Source organism: Anopheles stephensi, chromosome 3 (assembly GCF_013141755.1).
Source record: "Anopheles stephensi strain Indian chromosome 3, UCI_ANSTEP_V1.0, whole genome shotgun sequence".
Classification (NCBI taxonomy): domain Eukaryota; kingdom Metazoa; phylum Arthropoda; class Insecta; order Diptera; family Culicidae; genus Anopheles; species Anopheles stephensi.
The window spans coordinates 69,419,085-69,438,707 of NC_050203.1; the positions used below are offsets into that span (position 1 = coordinate 69,419,085).

A 19,623-nucleotide genomic window follows, 5' to 3' on the forward strand; every position below is an offset into this window, starting at 1 on the left:
GTTATGGTGATTTCTTGGAGTGTCAAACACTTCAGGCACTCACCATCGCTTACCAGTGAGCAGTGAAATGAGATCCGTCTCACCACTGCACGAGAGACTCACGCTCACGGTGAGAATGCAACTCAGCTACCAGGTCGCGAAGAGGGCGGAGCTATGAGCTAGCTTATGTTGATGTTCCGGTTTTTCTTTATGAAATTGCATACACTTTCCGATGGAGAAAAGAACAAAACCAACAAAACCATTGTGCCACTCTCGTCATTCTTTCGCCTCTTTTTCCACCCTTCATTCTGTCATTCCCTCGTAGAATTAGTGTGTGTGTGTGTGCGTGAGCACGGTGGGTTGCTTCCTACGCCAGCAGCGTTTGTTTGGTGTGCTCCCCTTTAGATGGGGGTAGTAGTAGCATCGGGAAACACAACCACCACATTTTCATATGCAGCTCCAACTCTACAGTGAAGCAACCTTTTCTCGTGCGGAGCTTCAAGTTGGGGCCAAAGGAAAATAACACAGAAAAAAAACATCCCACTAGAAATTGTTTGCTGATGATGTTGCTGTAGTGTTTTTTTTCTGCTTCTCCCCCGGTGGCGAAAGAGCAGCTCGGGTTTGGTGGCCCCGAATGGCGGCCATGATATGCATTCAGCAGTCCCTTGCAGTTTGCTTGCTACCGGCGCACGTAAGCGCACGTAAACGCAAAACCTTCCAACGCGCGAATACGCGAAAAACGCGTCGTATTATTTTTCGTCGTCGTCGCCGTTGCGTGTACGCTTAAGGGGTGTGTGCGTGTGTGTTTTTTTCTTCTCCGTATCAGAATTTGGGAAAAATTTTAAACACCCCGACTAGTATCAACGATCAATGGCGAAAACTTGCTTTCCAGTGGGCCGTTGTGCAAAAGTAAAGCAGCCAAATAAATAAATAAAATCAGGCCTGACAGAGATTATCGTTCGATAGCGTTCGGGGGCTGCAGGAAAAAATAGGCTCCATTAATTTTCCTTTCGCCCGTACAAAGCTCGAAAATGGCTCGCGGATGTGTTGAAACTATTGGCAGTGTGATGTGTGCGCGTGTGTGTGATTATTGTGATGCTGAATGGGTTTTCATCGGGCAGCCACTCGATGCTGCTCTCTAGATTGAAGTGTTTGCAATTTGAAGGAAGCAAAAAACATCGTCCGCCGAGCTAGCTGTTAGCTTTGTTGGTTTGATTTTGAAATAAATAACAAAAATAGGCTGCTAGCCCGCTTGGCCGTCGACGTGTGGAGTGGTGAAGAGTGAATTAGTTGAAGAATTGTGTAGAAGGGCAATTCGAAAATGCTGTTAGGAACGCAAACGGTGGCAGCAGCGGCAGCAGCAGCTGCAGCACTGGTTGCATCGAAAACGGGAAGCAGCGGGACCGATTTTTCAATCGCCGCCATTATGGCCCGCGGTGGAAACGGTTCGAGCCGGGAGCCGTCCGAGCGAAGCAGCAGTGAGTTTGAATTTATTTATTTAGCTATTGATTAGCATTCTAGTTAATATAGCAAAGTCTTATATGTAATCCTAGTCCTAGGCCTTTGAAGATTTGAGCTCGTCGAAAAGTCGAAATTTAAATCTTCAAATTCACACGTTGAATTGAAATGAACGCAGTTCGTACACTGCTTGGCAATGAAGTTTTCTCTTCTGTTTTCTAATCAGCAAGGTAAAAGGAAACATGACTTGCAGCGAACAAGCATCGATGATTGATTGAATGATTTCACACCATTGGTACAATCATGCATCGAATGTACCATGTTGGGAAACAGTGGTCCGTTGTAAGGATGGGCTGCGAACATACAATAACGCTGTACGCTGATTAGAGGACTGTGTTCAGCGTGAATAGTGAAAATATTGATTTATAGAGTTAAATTGGTTGAGTTAGAGACGAGATTAGGAAGGAACGACATTTCAGTTGGAATATCGACTGCTATAAAATAATGTAATTAATTTGCAGGCTCCACTGACGCATTAAATAAAGTTCTGAGTTTGAATCACAATATGAAGAACATAGAACTATGTTTATAAATATATTATACAATCGCTCTACATCAAATCTATTATCGTTCTGGAATAGTTTTAATGAATAAAACTAACGTTAAATAATCTATAACGTACGAACTTCATCCAACGTAATCATCCAACCGAGAAGCATTTGTTTGTTTGCTGCTAGTCATCGTACGCTCATTAGAAACAGGCGAGCACAGGAACCGAGACACACATTGCAGAGTTGGAGTCGGAGTATTCAAACAATCATCACAAACCTCAAAACTCAACAACGAAATGCGGCAAAAGGGAGTTCCGTGGCCGAATTGGGGCCGATCCGATCCGTGATGTGATGTTCGGAGCTTTATAATTAGTTCGTAAGTGATGGCAGACGGCATGAACAACAACAGTGGATTGGAGCAGGGATTTGTTGTTGTTATTTGTAAAAAATAGTCTTGATACAGATAAAATTGGTAACTAATTAAAAATATTTTAGCTTGGGATCTTAATATTAAGATTTTTGAAGGGACTTAATGCTCCAAAGTATATTATCGACTTTAGTTTTTCAGGCTTCTCTCTCTCTCTCTACTTAGCCGAACGACCTCTTAAGGCCATGCCTGCCATTTCTGGCTTACTAGATTTAGTTACCACCTAGTTGGATAGTCAGTCCTCAATACGGACCTACTTTTTCGGGTTTATTTAATATTTTAAAAAATATTGATTGCAGCTAATGTCCTTAACAGATATGTTTTAACACTGACGTAGATGATCATCAATCTGTTTATCAAACTTAATTTTCTATTGTGATTTAATTAGACCAATGTTAGTATAGTGTATAGGTATACAACAAGAACAAGTCTTTCGGGCAATAAGAACCAGCGTTTCGACCTACATTGAATCACATTTAAACCTTAGCGATTCAACATACCGCAAGTTTTTTTTCCCGTACAAAACAAAGTAAAATGCATCTCTTTCTGGCTATCTAACGATCGCAATCTTCACAACATTAGCCCGTTTTGTTCTCACTCAGCTTACCATGACGCTAATCGGTACAAATAATGCTCATCCTGATGCCGTTTAAACCAAGCAAAATGCAACCAAAGGAAAAAAAAATAACAACAAGCTTGATGGAAAACAATCATTTCTGCGTAATTATATGTTTGCCACTACTGGGCACAGGAGTAGTTTGTAGTAGCAATCGATACTCACTATCGAGCGTAACTTGGTACCCCGATCACATGTTCCAGATAGCAGACATTGTCACGGTTCGTATGGTGTGAGTAGACACTAGCGTCGGCATACCTACAATTAAACTTTAACCCTCAGTTTATCCGGTATGGATATCAACTGTACAGACTACTACAAACAATGTTGAGTTCTAATACGTGAGAAAAAAATGAGGATAAAGTGAAAGAAAATTATATTTCATCAGCCGAAACCCTGTAAATCTGCTAACCTGCACTTCAAAGAATTATGATTCTAAAGTGTGAGCAGCTAAAAAACTCTATCTATTTATAAGTGGGAAATACAGAGACACCGAAATAAAAATGGTGATGAATTAAAGCACTTCCACAGTATGCACACGATGGGAGCGCCGGTATAACTTCAAGCTAAAGTTCATGGAGATGGGAAATTTTAGGCAGCGTGCGGCATAAATGCGAACCCAACTGCAGCCCAAGAGCGACTTTTAACGTGTGGTGTGGATTCATATCAAACAGCATCACATATTTTATACCTTTTTACCCCTTTTACCGTCTGCCGGAAGGAAGTAAACTCATCACTGGTCACAAGAGCAAGACAGCAAAAAAAAAAAAATGGCCAACCGTCTGCCTGCCGCTACTGTTGAGAACTATTCACACCGGAGCGAAGTAGAAATCTTCCGTTCGCAGCACAAAAGTGTCATAAAAAAAGCAGCGGACGCGGGATGTGATCTGAGGTCTGCGTCTGGTGTTTGCGATTGAATGAGATCATGATTTACGGTCGGGCACGGATGGGCTAGGCTAGGCACAGCAATGGCGACAGCAGAAACTGGGTGAAAATGAGCTGCTCATGTTTCTCATCACCACTCTCGGACGGACTGCAGGGATGGTCCGGCGGAGTGGAACACGGCCGGCGTTTTTGGTTGACGGGTTGATTTGTGAGTGTTCCCCTGTTGGAAGGGGTTTTATACCAGGTTTGAGTTTAAGGAATGTTGATGGCTTACTGTCCGTTTAGATTTGCGTATTTGTTTCGTTTGCTCATTTGGAATATGCAGAGGAGCATTGCAGTAAGAAGTTAGTCTAAGCACGGTCATATAATAAAATAAATTAGATATGCCCTGTATAGTTAATACTGGATGTTCAGAGCATTGAATTCAGATTTTTTTTCAATAGGAAAGGACTTACAAAATAGAGCTAAAAACTGAGTTACAATTCACGTTGGTTTCGATACATTTCCTTCTCCAGATTGTGACCGCCTCCCTTATCCTGGGTGAGTTCGGACTTCATATTTATACGAACATGTTTCTTATCGCCTTATGTTCGTAATAATCAAATAAAATATAGTCATCTGATTTAGTATGGCGAACTTAAAGGACTACGGTCAGGTTATTCCTGCCAAATCGAAAAAAATCTTTAGGAAGTCAAGAAACTACAATTGGAACATCCGTTTGACATTCTAATAGAGCAGAGATTTCGGGCACTCAACAGAGTTTTGAGACATGGTGCAGATAATATCAATAAAATATTAGGTTAAATTGTCTTGTTGCCTTATCTCATGAGGTTTGATGAGGATGGAAATTGTTTCACTGTTCACGATTGAAACGACGTCGCTCATTTAACACATAATCATCACTCAGATAGCTCATGAGGTGGTCCGGTGGCTGAGGCGATAACAACGCCGGTCTGCGTAAACGGCAGGACCGGGACTCAAATCCCATCCAGAGCGCCTCCCCGTACGTAGGGCTGACTACTTTACTACGGGGAAAATAAAGTCACAGAAATCCAGAAATGGCAAGCCGAGACCTCTCGAGGTTGTAGTGCCGAGGAAGAAGAAGAGAAGACATCACTCAGAAGAATATTTATTTATGGTTGGGGTGCGTCGTTTATCAAGGGAAATTCCCATTTGATCTCAACACCAAGCTATCGGCTGTTTTGTGTAAACGCCAGTCTATAGCTTTTGGAAGACATTTTTGTCTCAATATATATCTAAGATGCTGCATCAATTAAGAGCTTGAACCGTCAAAAATTTTTAAAATCAAATACTAAAATTAAAAATATTTAGTTTGTTATGGAAGGTTCCAGCTGATTGCCGCAAAGAATTCATAGCAGTCATATTTTACTCGCCATCGGAAGTTGATCGATGCTTTAATGCGTACCTGAATAATCGTTTCGCTCATAAACAATTCTCTCAAGTTAACAAAATACGTTGAAAGTTATTTTTAAACTAATGTAAACGCGTGTCGATTACACATCTGCAAACAGCGGCAACAGCCAAATTTATTGTATCAAAATATATTCCTTCCCAAACTCAACCACCGGCACCGATACAAACTTGTCCGGGGATGGCCCATTAAAACAACTTTGTTCGATGCGCTTTCAGCTGAAATAAATCTGCTCCGAAACTACTGACCGGCAGTCTTGTCCCGCTTCCGCAGCATCCCTGTGCGCGGGGGTGCGCCATAAAATGGTATTCTCCTGTTAACAAGCTTCTGCCCACACCGTAATAAACCATCGCGTTTCGATCGATGACGGATTTCGTCTGTGTCTGAGTCACACATAAACAAACGCTACCCTTTTGCTGTACGAATGGCAGCTGGATGGCGTTCGTGGGCGAACGAGGATCTACCGATACGTTTGGCAAATTATGCAGCAAAAATATCTATCAACTATTCATCACCAGCGATCGATGTCGCGGATCGCTGGTTTCGGGTGGCCGTCGTTTTTTTGGTGGGTTGACAGTGGATCCGTTCTTCATCGTTTGTCGAAAACCGTTTAACTCCACTAACGCGACGGTTTCTCGGTGAAACTGAAATGTGAAACGTGAGTCAATCTCACCTAAACATCCAAGATGGGTCGTACGGTCATATTATTTCGGCAGTAGTCACTCAAGGCAGGCCCTCAACAGTACCCGGTTTTCCTTCGTTCCTCTGCTCACCTCGAAAACTTCATTTGACTGTGTGTGTGTCTCTTTCGGCCCGCTGTTTTGCTCCGTTTGATAATTTACGACAGAAGCCCGGAGTTAATCCGTTAGTTTGTCATAAATTTCCGGCCACCATCCGTGACGAGTCGTTTGGGCGGGGGGGGGGGGGGGGGGAGGTTTTGGGGTTCGCCTTTCGGTTCGGTGAAGCCGAAATTGCGTTTGCCCGGGGATTGAATTCTGCGATGACGCGTTGATGTCACGCGTGGGATAAAATGTGCGCCCGGCGTTGCGCCATTCTTGCGTCGTCCGGGGCAAGTGTCGCCGAGATTAATAACCGATCGTGTTCGTCGGTGCGCCAGCTACTTACCAACCGACTAGAGGGTTGTTACGGTTGTTGTTTTGCTTACGAAAAGCTCGCAAGGGGGGAGAAGCCAAGCAGGGTGGCTGAAAGGATGGTTTCCATTTAGCTAAGACAACAACCTTTCATTGCTGGCAGTAGATAAGAGAAGCTCTCATGCTCCACATCGACGGTGTGAGCTGGGTTGGAAACGCATTGGTGTGACGGTACTGGGGGAGACAGGATAATTTAGATGCGAGGTAGCGGTAGACACGCAAAAATGACTCCTCTCATGTGTGGCTGCGTGCATGTGCATGCGCGTGGATGCATGTGGGGCGGTTTGGAGTGCGTGCTGAGCGTTCGGTGCAACAAATGCATAAATTAATTTAAAATAGATTATCGCCTTCATTAGTGCGTCAGACAGTAATTAGGGTTGATAGTGCTTGTACTACGTACGCAGTGAAAGAGCGTAAGTTCATATCGTGAAAGAGCGATAATGTGCGCGCATCCGAAATGGGATTCGTGATCGAACGAGCCGGCGAAGGTATAGCAAAAGGGAGTAGTAATGCACACATGCACGTCCAAAGATTTATCTTCTAGTTTTATAGTGTTAGGTTTGGTTTTAAGTTATAGCGAACGAGAATGCTTTATTTGTTTGCTTGTTTAACAATTTTCGAGACTACTTTAGTGTTTTAAAGCCAAAATAAATCGACAAAATTAAGTGTTTACACTTACTTATATTCTGTACGTCAAACATCAATTTTCTACTTTAATTGGAGCTTCTGAATATTTATTTTACTTTTATCGTGTTCACATTTTGCTTTCTCTTGAAGGAATGGCTGACATGTTATAACTTTTTTGTGTTTTTCTTTTCTGCTGTTATTTTATTTTCATTCTTTTCCTCTTCTTATTTCTTTCTTTTTCTTATTTCTTATTGCACTAATTATCGGAACATCCTATTGATTTAATTTGTTCTGAAAAATTTTATGTTTCATTAGTAGAAGTCTCTTTTCTCAATATTTTAAATTTCTATCGCTATGAACAGTCATTTGCTTATTATATTTAAATTGTTTTTATCTTTCCTAGCCTCGTTTATATTTTACTTTAGGAAGAAGCTAGTTTTATCCTTCTTCTTGTCCGATGTTTTATACATTGTTGTAAGCTTTTTTCTTGTACAATTTTTTTATTGTTTTTTTTTTTGTTGTGTATTTGTTTCTTGTAGCGCTTTTTCACTTTTGTCTTCTGTTTAATTATTTCATTTCGGTTTATTGTATGTATTTTTTATGTTTGGATTTTTATGGTATTTTCATCATATCGTTTTGTTGATTGGCTTCTCGTTTTGCTATGTGGTAAAAAAAGTAGTTTTAAATATTTTATTGAATTAAATAACTTTTTCATTCCAAGTTTAAGTTCACAATTCCTTCGTCATTAGTTAGATGATCAATTACAGGATCTATACCTAGTTCTGTAAGGAGAACAATCTCATACAGATTTTTACGAGTTCAACAGTATTATATTACTCCGACTGAAATGTTTGTTTTCCCTAATAACGTTGTTTAGTGAAGCTCGTCTATTTTCAACACTCTCATTAAAGCATCGCCGGAAAGTTTCCCCATTAGGTAATCAAATTTTCATTATATTCCGTGGTTTTGGTCAGCCATCCACCACCATCTCCCTCGTGCATTCTACGCTTCATGTCGAATCGAGTTTTATAAACCGACCTGGCGCAACCGTCAAGCTGGGAAAGCGTGAAACACCGGAGGGTGCAGAAAAATCAACATAAACACATCGAGTTGTTGTCAGCTCCGACGCTGGGTCGATTAATTGCAAACCGCGCAAACGGCAGCACCGAAACCTGTCGACTTGTCTAATAATTTTCTATTACACGTTCAGCTGTCGATCGGTCGGTTGGTGGGCGGCGGGGAGCAAAGAAGCTCACTTTTCCGCCGGGAGGCGGTACGGTGTGTGGTGACTGTGGTACACACACATGCACACACAGTCTCGATCGTATGGTAATTATGGTTTCGGTTTCACATCCACCACCAAGCCGCAGGGTGACGCTTCGGAATGGTGGCGAAAATCGGTGAGCAATCGCTAAATTGGAATAGTGCTCCCGGGGATTAGGCGAGATTTCCAGGTAGTCACAGTGGCCGTGTTGATTGAATGACAGCTCGTTTTGGGTTTTTGGGCCGGGCGATATTTGGCTGCAGCGGGTTCCACTACGGTATCCTGGAGACCTTCATCAGAATTCTTCGGTCAGACCTTGGGTATGTCCATCTGTTGTCGCTAGTGCAGTCCACCGAGCGCGTTAAAAATAGCTGAAACAAACGCACGATTGATACCTCACAAGCGTGTACGCGAGGGAAGCGACCGATCTGGCAGACAGCACTGTTATTATCTATCAAGGAGGTTATTATTTTATCATTATCCATGTGTTACCACGACACTCGCTTCCTACCGGTTTCTACCCCACACCGGACAGGACCATCCGCTCAATCGATCAGCAACCATCTACGGGACCTTAAACGGTGCATGCGTGTCACTCGGTCCTTTATGATTTTGTGTCTAATTTTGATAAATTGTATAATTAAAGGGTAATTTCCTAGCCGATCAGTTTGCGGTTGGATAGACCGCGAGAAACGTGGTAGTGGAGAGAAAAAAACCAACGCCAATGGAAGCGATAATGGTGAAGCATCCTTTGCCAGAGGTCCTGGCAGCGTTCGGAAAGGGCATACAGTCAACAAAACAGTTCCATGGCTTGTTGAGGTTATTTATTGAGGGATGCCGGAAGGGATACAAATCAGGGATTTAGGGGCCATGTACAAGGATGGATCTTCTCCCTCAGCAGCTGACGTGGTTCAATTGGTGGTTAGGAAAAGGAGTCGCATAGGCTGCGGCCTTCTTAGCACTTGATGGTAATAGCGTAAGGAACAATGAGAAACCGTTCCAATATATGGTATTAGTGGCGGTTGAAGTAACGAAACGTCTTGCGACAAAAAGGGGTAATTCAACCATCTCATTAGCTGCGCTTTGTTTAAATGGATCGTTTATCGTGCCAAAAATGATATACAAGAAGCTGATGGTTAAATGTAATAGCTGGGAATTTAAGCATAGTTTAGCTCCTCCTTTGACACGTGAAGGAATGTACTGCAAGATAAAAAAAATGGTCGTTCTACCCATCTTGAATAGCGTCCAGGAAGCCGTTGTGACATGAGCTAGAGCCTTGTAAAAAGGTTGCTCCGGTTTACACTGGGAGCATCAATGTAACGCCGCAAACTGCAGAAGTACGAGATATTATTCAAATTTATCCTGCTTTTTACATGTTCTTCGCATATCTTGCCTTGAGAAACTCGTGAAAAAACCACTAAAAAGCCCTTTTGGAAAAGCAAAGTTTGGTGAGCTTTACATTTTTTCCCTTAAAGCCCACAACCTTTCCTTTTGCATTGAGAGTTTTTCCTAGACAGCCGAGAGAAGTCCATAAATCATTGGCTATGCCTGTATGATTTACTGCGCCACGGTTCTGCGGCACAAGTGTTCGGTGTTTCGAACCTTATCGCGCTTTCTTTCGGTTCGGGGAAAAAACCGGGGAGGTTTCCATGGCAATCGCGCTATCCGGAGATGGCGGAAATCTCCGGCCAGCTAGCAGATGTAAAGAAATGTTAAAATGCGGCGGGTGAGAACAGGGCTTGCAGCTCATTAGAATAGATAGAACGAGCGTTGTGCTGGGGCAACAGCAAAACAAAAAGCCACTAGACAAGCTGAGCGCACGAGCGAACGTTTGTTTCACGCTTAATTTAGATGCAAATTTAATTAAACTCCACACTTGGCGAATGTGATGAGGAGCGTCACGCGTTTAGCAAATGGGAGTGCGAAAAGAATCGCTGTACGATGATTTATTGATAAGGAACAAGCTCTAGCTAATGGTACAATGAAGTTGTGTAAGGCTTGGCAAATTAAAGATAAATTCGTTTCCCTGTAGGTCCTTTATCTGTTGATCGGTTCCCGGAAGCGGATGACGATATCGATGTGGATGTGGAGCAATGTAGTGATTCTGAGGTGGCTGCTACCTCTTATCGCAGCACAGCGAAAGTTCGAACGTCCAAGGCTCGTACGGGAACAACGTCACCGGCCCGCACCACTGGCAGTCCTTCCGACGAGGAACGGCTCACACCGGAACCGGCACAGGTAACTAAGGCGCACTGCTTACTTGATCCTCAATTACTATCCTCTTCTTTGTGTCCCAATGTCTCATTTCACAGTCCAAATCAACGATCGTTGGATCGTGCAACTGTGACGAGCTGCGACCCGTACAGTGTCATCTGGAAACGAAGGAGCTGTGGGACAAGTTCCACGATCTTGGTACTGAGATGATCATCACGAAAACGGGACGGTAAGTACGAAAACGGGACGATGTCACCCTGAGCAGTGACCTGAGCAGAGGGCGCCGCCATTGGTTGTGCCACACGTGACAGATGTGTCAATCACGAGACCTGCAGTTGGGCGGCTGTTTTTGACGTGGTCTCCCAAACCGACAGCACATCTGTCAACAGCGTAAAAATGGCTGTCGAACAAAATGTTGGTAGGGCCGCACAAGTAGCAATCTCCGCGGGACTGTGTGTGTGTGTGTGTGACAAAGTGCACAGCAGGGTTCGAGAGCATAGCGTTGCAGCTAGTGACCCCGCGTGTGTATGTGCGGCAACGGCAGGCCTAGTAATTGCGGGTAAATGAGTTTGTAATCGGTGGGCAATTAGCACACCCAAGTGCATAGGATCGGTCGATAGGTAGCCTACGCGCGGTTTCTCGATAAAGCTGCACCGATGACACGTGTCGAGGTTGTCCGGGTTGTTCGGGTGAACGCAGATAGTTGGCCGCTCGATAGCCGTACAGCCGTGTAGGACGTTGATTATGTTAGCAGTAGTATGGAGGGCTTTCTGTGCACACGGGACACTTTTGCAGGTTATTTTGAGTTGTCAGTTTTATTTACCGAAGTTGAGGGTGACCATGGAGAGTCTTGCTTCAGGGCCGGCTGCCTTGTGCGAGACAGCCGTTAACGATCGATGATGCTGGGAGAAGTATTCTTTATTGATGTATCGAATGCATGTTGCTTGTGTTGTGGCATGCAATTTGAAATTGTGAAATTGCCTGTTGTATCGGGTGTAGAACATAAAGAAATGCCCTTGTTTAGGAGGGGGTGCTTTATGATATGCGATCTGGAAAGAGATCATGAACTTCGACGAGTAACGAGAGCATTGTACGGGTTTTTATCACCATAGATACAAGGTCAAACAGCAATTCTACATACACGAGCATGGATCGCGATCGAGCCAGCAATTTCTCACCGAACGACCCCGACCACATCCGTCGATAGCCGTTCGATCGTGCGCAGTATGTGTGTAATCCCTTCCTGCTCGATTGGCCACTTCTCACGCCAAGGTTCGAATTTTCTCAACCGGCTTTGCATGCGCGATGTTTTATTGCTTTACGAGCTCAGCTCGTAGGTTCAGTCAGCCTGGACACGCCGGCCAGCACATCATCTACCGAACGGCACACCGTTCAAGGCACACAGTTATAGCCTGTCGCAATGTCCCGTTGCGGCCGGTCTTCACCAGCATCCCCTGCGCGACGCAAACAAGCGACATGTTTACACCCCGGGCGTGTAAGCTCGTTACCGGTGTTCCGCCCGAGAGCCAGCAACAACCGGTGATCCGGGTTGTTAGGAGGTGTGAAAAACAACGAACCATCGCAACGGTCCGCAGCCCGGAGATCACGGATCATAATCAGGTTCGATTTGAACCGGGTATTATAAGAACCTGAGAGCTGGACCTTGGCCTTGGTGCTCGGGCCGGCTCTTCTTGCAGCCGTTTTTTTCTTTTTATAACATTTCGTCGCCGCAATAAAGCAATAAAATCGCTAATCCACCCGATGAAAGTGATAAATTTTCACGATGTCAATGAGGGAAGGCGAATGAGGCCTTCGTCGGTGTTGCCGGATCGGAACCTGTCATGCAGTAAAGAGGGGAGTCGAGGTGTTTTTTTTAAACTGGTTTATCGAGGAGTTGCGGATGCGCAGCACCTTTTCGGTCACCTTTGGCTTTGGGTCCTGAACACGAAGCAGAATGACGCTAGAGACCCCAACAGACCTCCGAGTTCACTACCGATATCGTCCTCGCCGTGGGGGAGTTCGACCGTTCGACCACACACCGAAGCGACACTCCGGCTTTTCCAACCAGTGCTCCCCATCCCGGGGGCTATAGACATTCCTTCACCTTTACCGGGGGGTTCGTTTCAATTTCTTCAAATAAAATCATAATTTACGGTTCCTGCTTCTTCCTCGACGCGGTGTTGTCGGTTCCGGACGGATGAATGTTTAAAGTGGACCATTCTTGTCAACGAGTGTCTGACTGCCGGGCCTGCCGGTATTTTTGCGTGCCAGTATCACACTAATCGCTCGAACGGACCCTTGGCATCACGCGTTCGGTGTGATGAGGTCGCTTGGGCTAGGCATGGGAAGCAAAGGCCTCGGAAACCGAGGCGCAGAATAAATCAATAAGCATAAAGGCAAGATTTACGTCGCTAGCTGTTCCCGACACTGTTTTCTTTCGATCTGTTCGGCTGGTCTGCTTTATTACTTTTATCTCACTCCGGCGGATGTGTCCATCCGGTAGAGCCCCGTTTAGCACGATCGATTTTTAGAGCGTCCGCTTCGTCGTGAAGCCGTATTTTTATGAGTTTAACACGTTGGAGTTTATTGGTGTTTTGGTTTGGATTGAACGGACCCGTAATGCTTTGTACGATTACAAGGGGGAGTTCGCCTGTCTCATTACAAACGATGTCATGACACATGGTGAAGTGCGCGATTGTACAGCTGGTACCATATGGATGATGGTTTTATTGGCTGTCCAGCAAGCGATCGTTGCCTGCAATGATCTGCACGATCCTGCAGTTGTGAAGTTCTGTTTCCCACAGCAAATTAAAAGCGGATTTATTGTGTCTGATGATATGTTTTACTGTGGTCATTTCGTGGAACGAGATTTTAAAGCAATCAATGAGTAGAATAACCTTTAATAGATTCGCAACGGCCACAGAGATTAACCTGATCTTGATTGTCATTCTATTGCTAGCTGTGGGACAGTGTTTTGAGTGAATCATTTAATGTTTGAGGGCTACAACCGCTTGTAGAAGTTTCCAACTCTGGAGAACATCTTTAAATACTTGTTTTAAGATCGATTGTAAGCGAAGATATTGAAGTCATTTTTATCTATCAACTGTTTGAAGCTACTGGAGTTGACCCTGAAAATTACTCAGCCCAGTTTATTTGGATGGCTTGAAAGTATATTTCGGATATTACTACCAGAGCCTGCGGAGGCTAAAGCCTTGAACAATATGGAAGCTTTGTGCGATACATAGAGATTGTTATTAAAGTGATTCCTTTTCAAGGTCTATATTGTATTACTAAGCTTTGGACTAAGCTAAGACTATGAGACATACATGAGTGCTTGGACTATACATTTTTTGCACAAGTCTACCGATAGTTTTATCAGCTGCCTGTAGTAAGTTTTGGACGATGGCGACGACATGTGTCTATTCGCTACATGATCCCAGGTTCTTTCTATAGCTATTTGATTTAAGACTTGGTCTCAGGTACAAAGGAAAGACCAGAGATCCTGATTTGTAGTACTCGAAGTTTCTACCTCCTAGGCTAGGGACTTGGCACAAATTTTAAGAGTAGTCTTAAAAATCTGGTTGATCGGTGAATTTTTTCTATATTCGAGTTCTTCAAGAGATATGTTCATCTGAGATGTTGCTCTGTCTGTTAGAGCTCATGGATAAAGATCAGGCAGAGGTTGAAGTACAGGGAGTTGATAACTTGTAAACATAATCTTATCGTCAACCGTATTGATGTTACAAGCACTCATCAAAACAAATATTTTAATTGGATACATCCGAGCACAAAGCACAGCTGAAGCTGGACCCAATTTTGGTGGTGAACTATTCCTCGCCGAACAATCGCCGTCGTTATGGCACACACAACATTGGTAGCCGTCCCGCAGTGACGGTGCAAATCAAGTAGGAAGCAATCGTGCAGCAGGTAAAACGATAAGCTTCGATCGGAATCACCGTTCCGTCGATCAGCATGTAATTAAAATTAAATTTATGTATCAAATTACAAATTAAAAAAACACGAAGATTATCATCGATTCGGTGTCGTTCGAAAGTGACAAAACAAGATAATAAAAGAATTCCATCTTCCACCACGTTCCTAGACCGAAGCTGAGAAACCACCGGTCGTTCGTACGCACATTCCTTCCCAATGCCACCACCGCCACCACTTTACAGATGATCAGAAGCGATAAAGCGTTTTGCTGTCGAGATGAGGGTTTTTTGTTCTTCGAGGTCCACTCTTTCGCTCGCTGTTCGTTTCTTTTCCTTTTTTGGGTTTCTTGCCTACGACGACTTGAGCTAAGATGCTGTGGACTACCCGCAGCCCCGGATCGATCGGTTCGGAGGTTTCGGTGGAGCATATGTGCCGCTTCGAAAGAATATTCCTGGACACTGGAGTTTACGAGAAGTTCGTTCGATTCGTTTGCCCCGGCCTGTACGGCGGGTCTGGGCTTCTTCGACCCGATAGGCATCCGAGACGATAATCAGTTCGATGACAGGTTTACTCGTTGTTTCCTGTTAATTTTATTAGTTTAATTTCCTTAATTTCATCGTAGCGTCCGAATCGGTCCAATGTGTGTCTTCCAGCAGGCCATAGGAAGATGCTACGGCGGGCTCGGATTGCGTTCGTTAGGCGTTAAACGCCATCACGAAATAAACACCTTCATTTGATTGCAGTCGACCCACTTTGACCCGTGTAGTCTTGCTCGTCCGCTCTTCCACGGCACAGCAGCAGCATTCTACAGCAAAGTTGGAAATTTGATCCAAAAAATCGTTAAACATCATTGAGCGTTCGTCTTTCACGAGCGAATCCGGTTCCGGGGCTGGTTTTACCCCACGGAACAGATCCAACGACGAGCTGGAAAAATGATCACCACCGTGTGCGAAACGTCTTGCGCAAATGGCCATCTAGTTTCTAATTAAGACCCTTATTTTTAGACGGGCCAACGTGCAGCCGCACACGTAACGCCTCATCGTTTAGGCGAGTGAACATTGCACCAGCCACCCTTGGCTGCAGCCCGGCCGGCGCACGCTCTTGTACGATCACACAAGATGTGACACTATTTTGCCTCTGCGTTTGACGCAGCAGAAAGAGGACGGAAAGGAAACAAAAAAAGAGGAGGCAGAACGTAACCACATAACCCGGCGTGATTATGATTTCATAAGATAAATTTCCGATCATGAATGGACCGCAAAATTACACCACATAAACAATTTATATCCTACCGCAGCCGTAGGGTCGACAGGCATGGCGAGAGGCTGTAGAAAGGACTCCCGGCAGTCGTCTGAGACAGAGGCCGTACGTTTGGCCAAAAGGTGTAAAGAAATGCAGAGCATCGTTGGCTGGGCCCGGGTTGGCCCACAGCAAACGGTCAATTGAGCATTCCGTTTCGCAGCCGTTATGCACCGCAAAAATGGCTTTCAGTACATTAAATAAATAAACAGTCATTTAGTTTGATTTATCTTCCGGTGGCAACAGCTTCTTCAGTCCAGTCTCCGGAGTTTTCGTTTTTCCCTTCTCCTTTTTTTTCCATCCCGCTGCGATTGGCTTCGATGCCATTTTGGAGGGCATTTTACACTTCTTGGTGGGATGCGAGTAAAACAGGGGGTTTGCAATCGAGGAACCGTATGTGAAGAACCGATGGTGATATCGAAAGACAGAAGTTATTACACGCCGCTTCGTATGTGTGTGTGTGTGTCTGTCTGGATCGGTGCCAAGAGAAAAGGATCGGCTGTAAATATTTGCACTGCCGGCTGCCTGGTGGCAATAAATAATTGAAGCATTTCAGTTAAAATCCAGTGGATGATATAAAGAAAAAGGCCAGGACTGCTGGTTCGGGGCACATCGGAAGGCGCCGGCGAAGGTTTAGACGACGGTACGACAGCCCGAATGTGCTCGCAAGGACACGCAATCACCTGCCGATTTGATCGAGTTATTTCATTAGCCGACGAAGGGACTAAGCGGTTGATCGCACGCATCGTATGGTCGTCGTACGGGCGCAGATCAGTCCCCGTTGCGATAGATTAGCCGGCCTGGTTGGCAAAATCGATCAACGGATCATCGGTGGCTGGGTGTAGCAATCGGTTTTAATGACCATTTTATCATTCACACACAGCAATGAGAAATGTGCCGCCGATCGATCAAAGCGTTATCCGATGTGTTAATCAACCAATTTTCGGACAACGACACGATCGGTAGCGCAAATGATAAGGTGTTTCGTGGATGTACTGGCGCATGGCTAGTAGCATGGAGTGTACGGCTGATAGGCATCAGTTGTGTTATGATAAATGCATTACAAGAAATAAATGTGGAGCTGGACGGTACAAACGATCTGTACTTGATCGATGTTTTAAATGAACTTATCCCGTCCAGTCCTGTTTGATGTTTTTTTCTGTGGTAAATGGTTTACAAAACGGGGGTCTGGATAAGGAGCAGATGTTGGAAACATTGTAAACTGTGATGTTATTAACAACATAACTTCTGAGCATGTCAATAGAGTTGCAAAACTGTTGAACATACAATGGTGACTACATTGTAAAGGAAATAATGCTCGAAATGAGTTTAAAATAGGACTGCTCAAGAACCAAGACATTTCAACAAGATCCTAGAACTCTTAAGAGATGTAGATTTTTTGCGAATTCTAAATCGACCATATTTGTCTCATCAAATGACTTCAATATCTGCTGCACAGAAGTCCAAAAATCGTATAGTTAATCTACTTTTTTTTGATTGAGTTTAAAGAGGCCGTTAGGCCAAGATGTGAGAGATTGAGTTTTAATTGAAAGATCTGGAAATCATCTGAAACAGTTAAGGGTGATCTAGTAGTGCTGTGTGAACATAAAATGCATTAGAAATTGAGGCTTTACGGTTGAGAAATCTAGATCCAGGATACGTTATCCAAGAATGAGTCAAAAGCTGAAAAATTCCTGGACAAGATGAGCATTGCTATACAGAACTCACTGTCCTCAAGTCTTGGCAACTATCGGATTGTCTGGGATTGTCTTTAGCGGAGAGCTTCATCCAAACATTCTTGATGATGAAAATGGAGTAGTCCAATGATTATCACGGCCAAAAGAAAGAAGAAACAAATCTAACTCAACACACTTTATCCATGGCTTAAATTAGACCAAGAGTCGTCTAGCTTCCGTTGCGCTTGTTCTCATGCTTGCTAACCAAACCATCCGATACGATACCCACTGACAGGTTGTATTGGGTCCACAAACCAAAAAAAAAAAAAAACCAACGATCCCATTATACTTTTCCCAGACTAAACTGCGGGCGATGAAGGCGCTCGACTCCGAAGGCCCTAAACTAGAACCTGGTCAGTTTTCTATTCCGGCCCGCTCAAAACTAACTTCCCATGACGAGCTCCAGTGCCGTAACGAGAGTAGCCGGAAGATCGGCCGAGGAATGCCGTTTGAATGAGCTGAGCCGTCTGATGGCTGATTGGCTGATTGCGAACCTGACACTGCTGACCTCTGGCTTGTCGTTGGTGTGCATGAAAAATGAGTTTTCTTCGTTGGTTCGCGGGTCGCCCTCGGAAGCAAGTGAATCGTGCCAGTCGAGTCATCGGACCCCCAGTTATGGCATGACCTCCTACACATGGCAATAAATTTTCCTAAACAACGATGTGCGACCGTTTTTTTTACTGCTTCGCCTCCAGTTGTGCGAACAAGATCGAATTTGCTACGTTCTGGTTGCGCTTCTAGCCGGAAGCGGTTCGATGGTGGAAAGATGTTGCATCTTTCGACCTGCAACAATAGGCCCGACACGATCGTGTTTCAGCTTCAATAGATACCTTAGGCGAGCCTTTGTATGCGACCTCTCCGAGGCAACACCGAGCATCGACCACCCACGAATGGCCTAGGCTCGTTCGAGCCACGGCGTATGCAAATCGTGTGCGGTTAAATGGGATCGACACTGGATCGACCTTCGCGCGTCAGAAGTTTTAGAGCTCTTCAACACCTCCTTTGCATTCTCGATGAATTAATCCGATAGACGGCCGGTGGTAAGCTTTTTCTTCAGCTGTTGTACCTTTCGTGCACCATCTTCCAGCGAAACACACATGCGCAAGTAACGGGTCCACACCTCCGAACCTGCAGTATCTTATCTTATCGTGGCACTCGATAGCAAAAACATGCTCGTTACATGCTTCTGTGCGTAGTCCGGGCGGTTAACACGACACCTGAGCTACGGAACCGGTTCCGGCGAACTAGCTTCCGCTTCGATAATCGACATCGTGGTGTGGTCCCGCGCTCAATCGCCGACTTATCCGTGGTTAAAAGCGTTTCGATGCATCCACCTGACCAGGGGCACATCCGTGTTCGTCGTACATGCGGTCTCCCGTTACGGGTAGTTCCCGTAATTTGCCGGTCCTATCGGGTTATGTTATCGGGTGCGCATTTGTTTCATATTTAACACACCTTTCGGGATGACGCTTGACGAGACGCTGGCACGCGACAGTGAAGCGAATTGCACGAAGGAACCGGCACAAGGGGAGTAGCGATCAAAGGGACATCCTTCGGCACGGTTCTCCTGGACCGCACAGGATTTTAGGCGACTGGGGAGATATTTATCGCACCAACATGCATTGCATGAGCAAGAATATTACCTTTGCTACCTTGAATCGTTATTGTTCGAGTAAATGTGTGGAGAAAAATAGAATTTATTTTGAACATGAAAAATGTTTACAAACTATTAAAAAAGGTTATGGAAAATACTACTCATTATTATTTGACTAATTGTTTAGATTAATTTATATTAGAAGTCAGATTTAGATTAGATCAAATTTTCTTATCATATTTCTGTTAGATGGACAATACGGCGCTTGCCGTCATAATTAAAATATAAATAAATAAAAATTCTGTTAGTTGATTGAAATCTCTCTCGTGAATTTGAAATATTTTTTTTAAACTGAATGTTATGATTTATGAACTTTATATTAGAGCTTTAAAGTGTACAAGAGAGATAGACAAGATATTATAAATATTCCAGAGAATTTAGGATGTATGAGTAATGG

At 44.3% G+C, this 19,623-nt stretch overlaps 1 protein-coding gene across 2 annotated transcripts in view; it reads left to right on the plus strand.

Annotated features, from left to right (window-relative positions):
* The first annotated feature begins 329 nt into the window (after positions 1 to 329).
* LOC118512507 (T-box protein H15-like) overlaps positions 330 to 19,623 on the plus strand; it is a 49,605-nt gene continuing 30,311 nt past the window's right edge. For both annotated transcript variants that reach the window (XM_036057021.1, XM_036057022.1), the window contains exons 1-3: positions 330 to 1,457; positions 10,423 to 10,628; positions 10,703 to 10,833. In XM_036057021.1, coding sequence (XP_035912914.1) covers positions 1,301 to 1,457; positions 10,423 to 10,628; positions 10,703 to 10,833 — 494 coding nt within the window. In that variant the 5' untranslated portion in view covers positions 330 to 1,300. The remainder of the gene's footprint in view (positions 1,458 to 10,422; positions 10,629 to 10,702; positions 10,834 to 19,623) is intronic.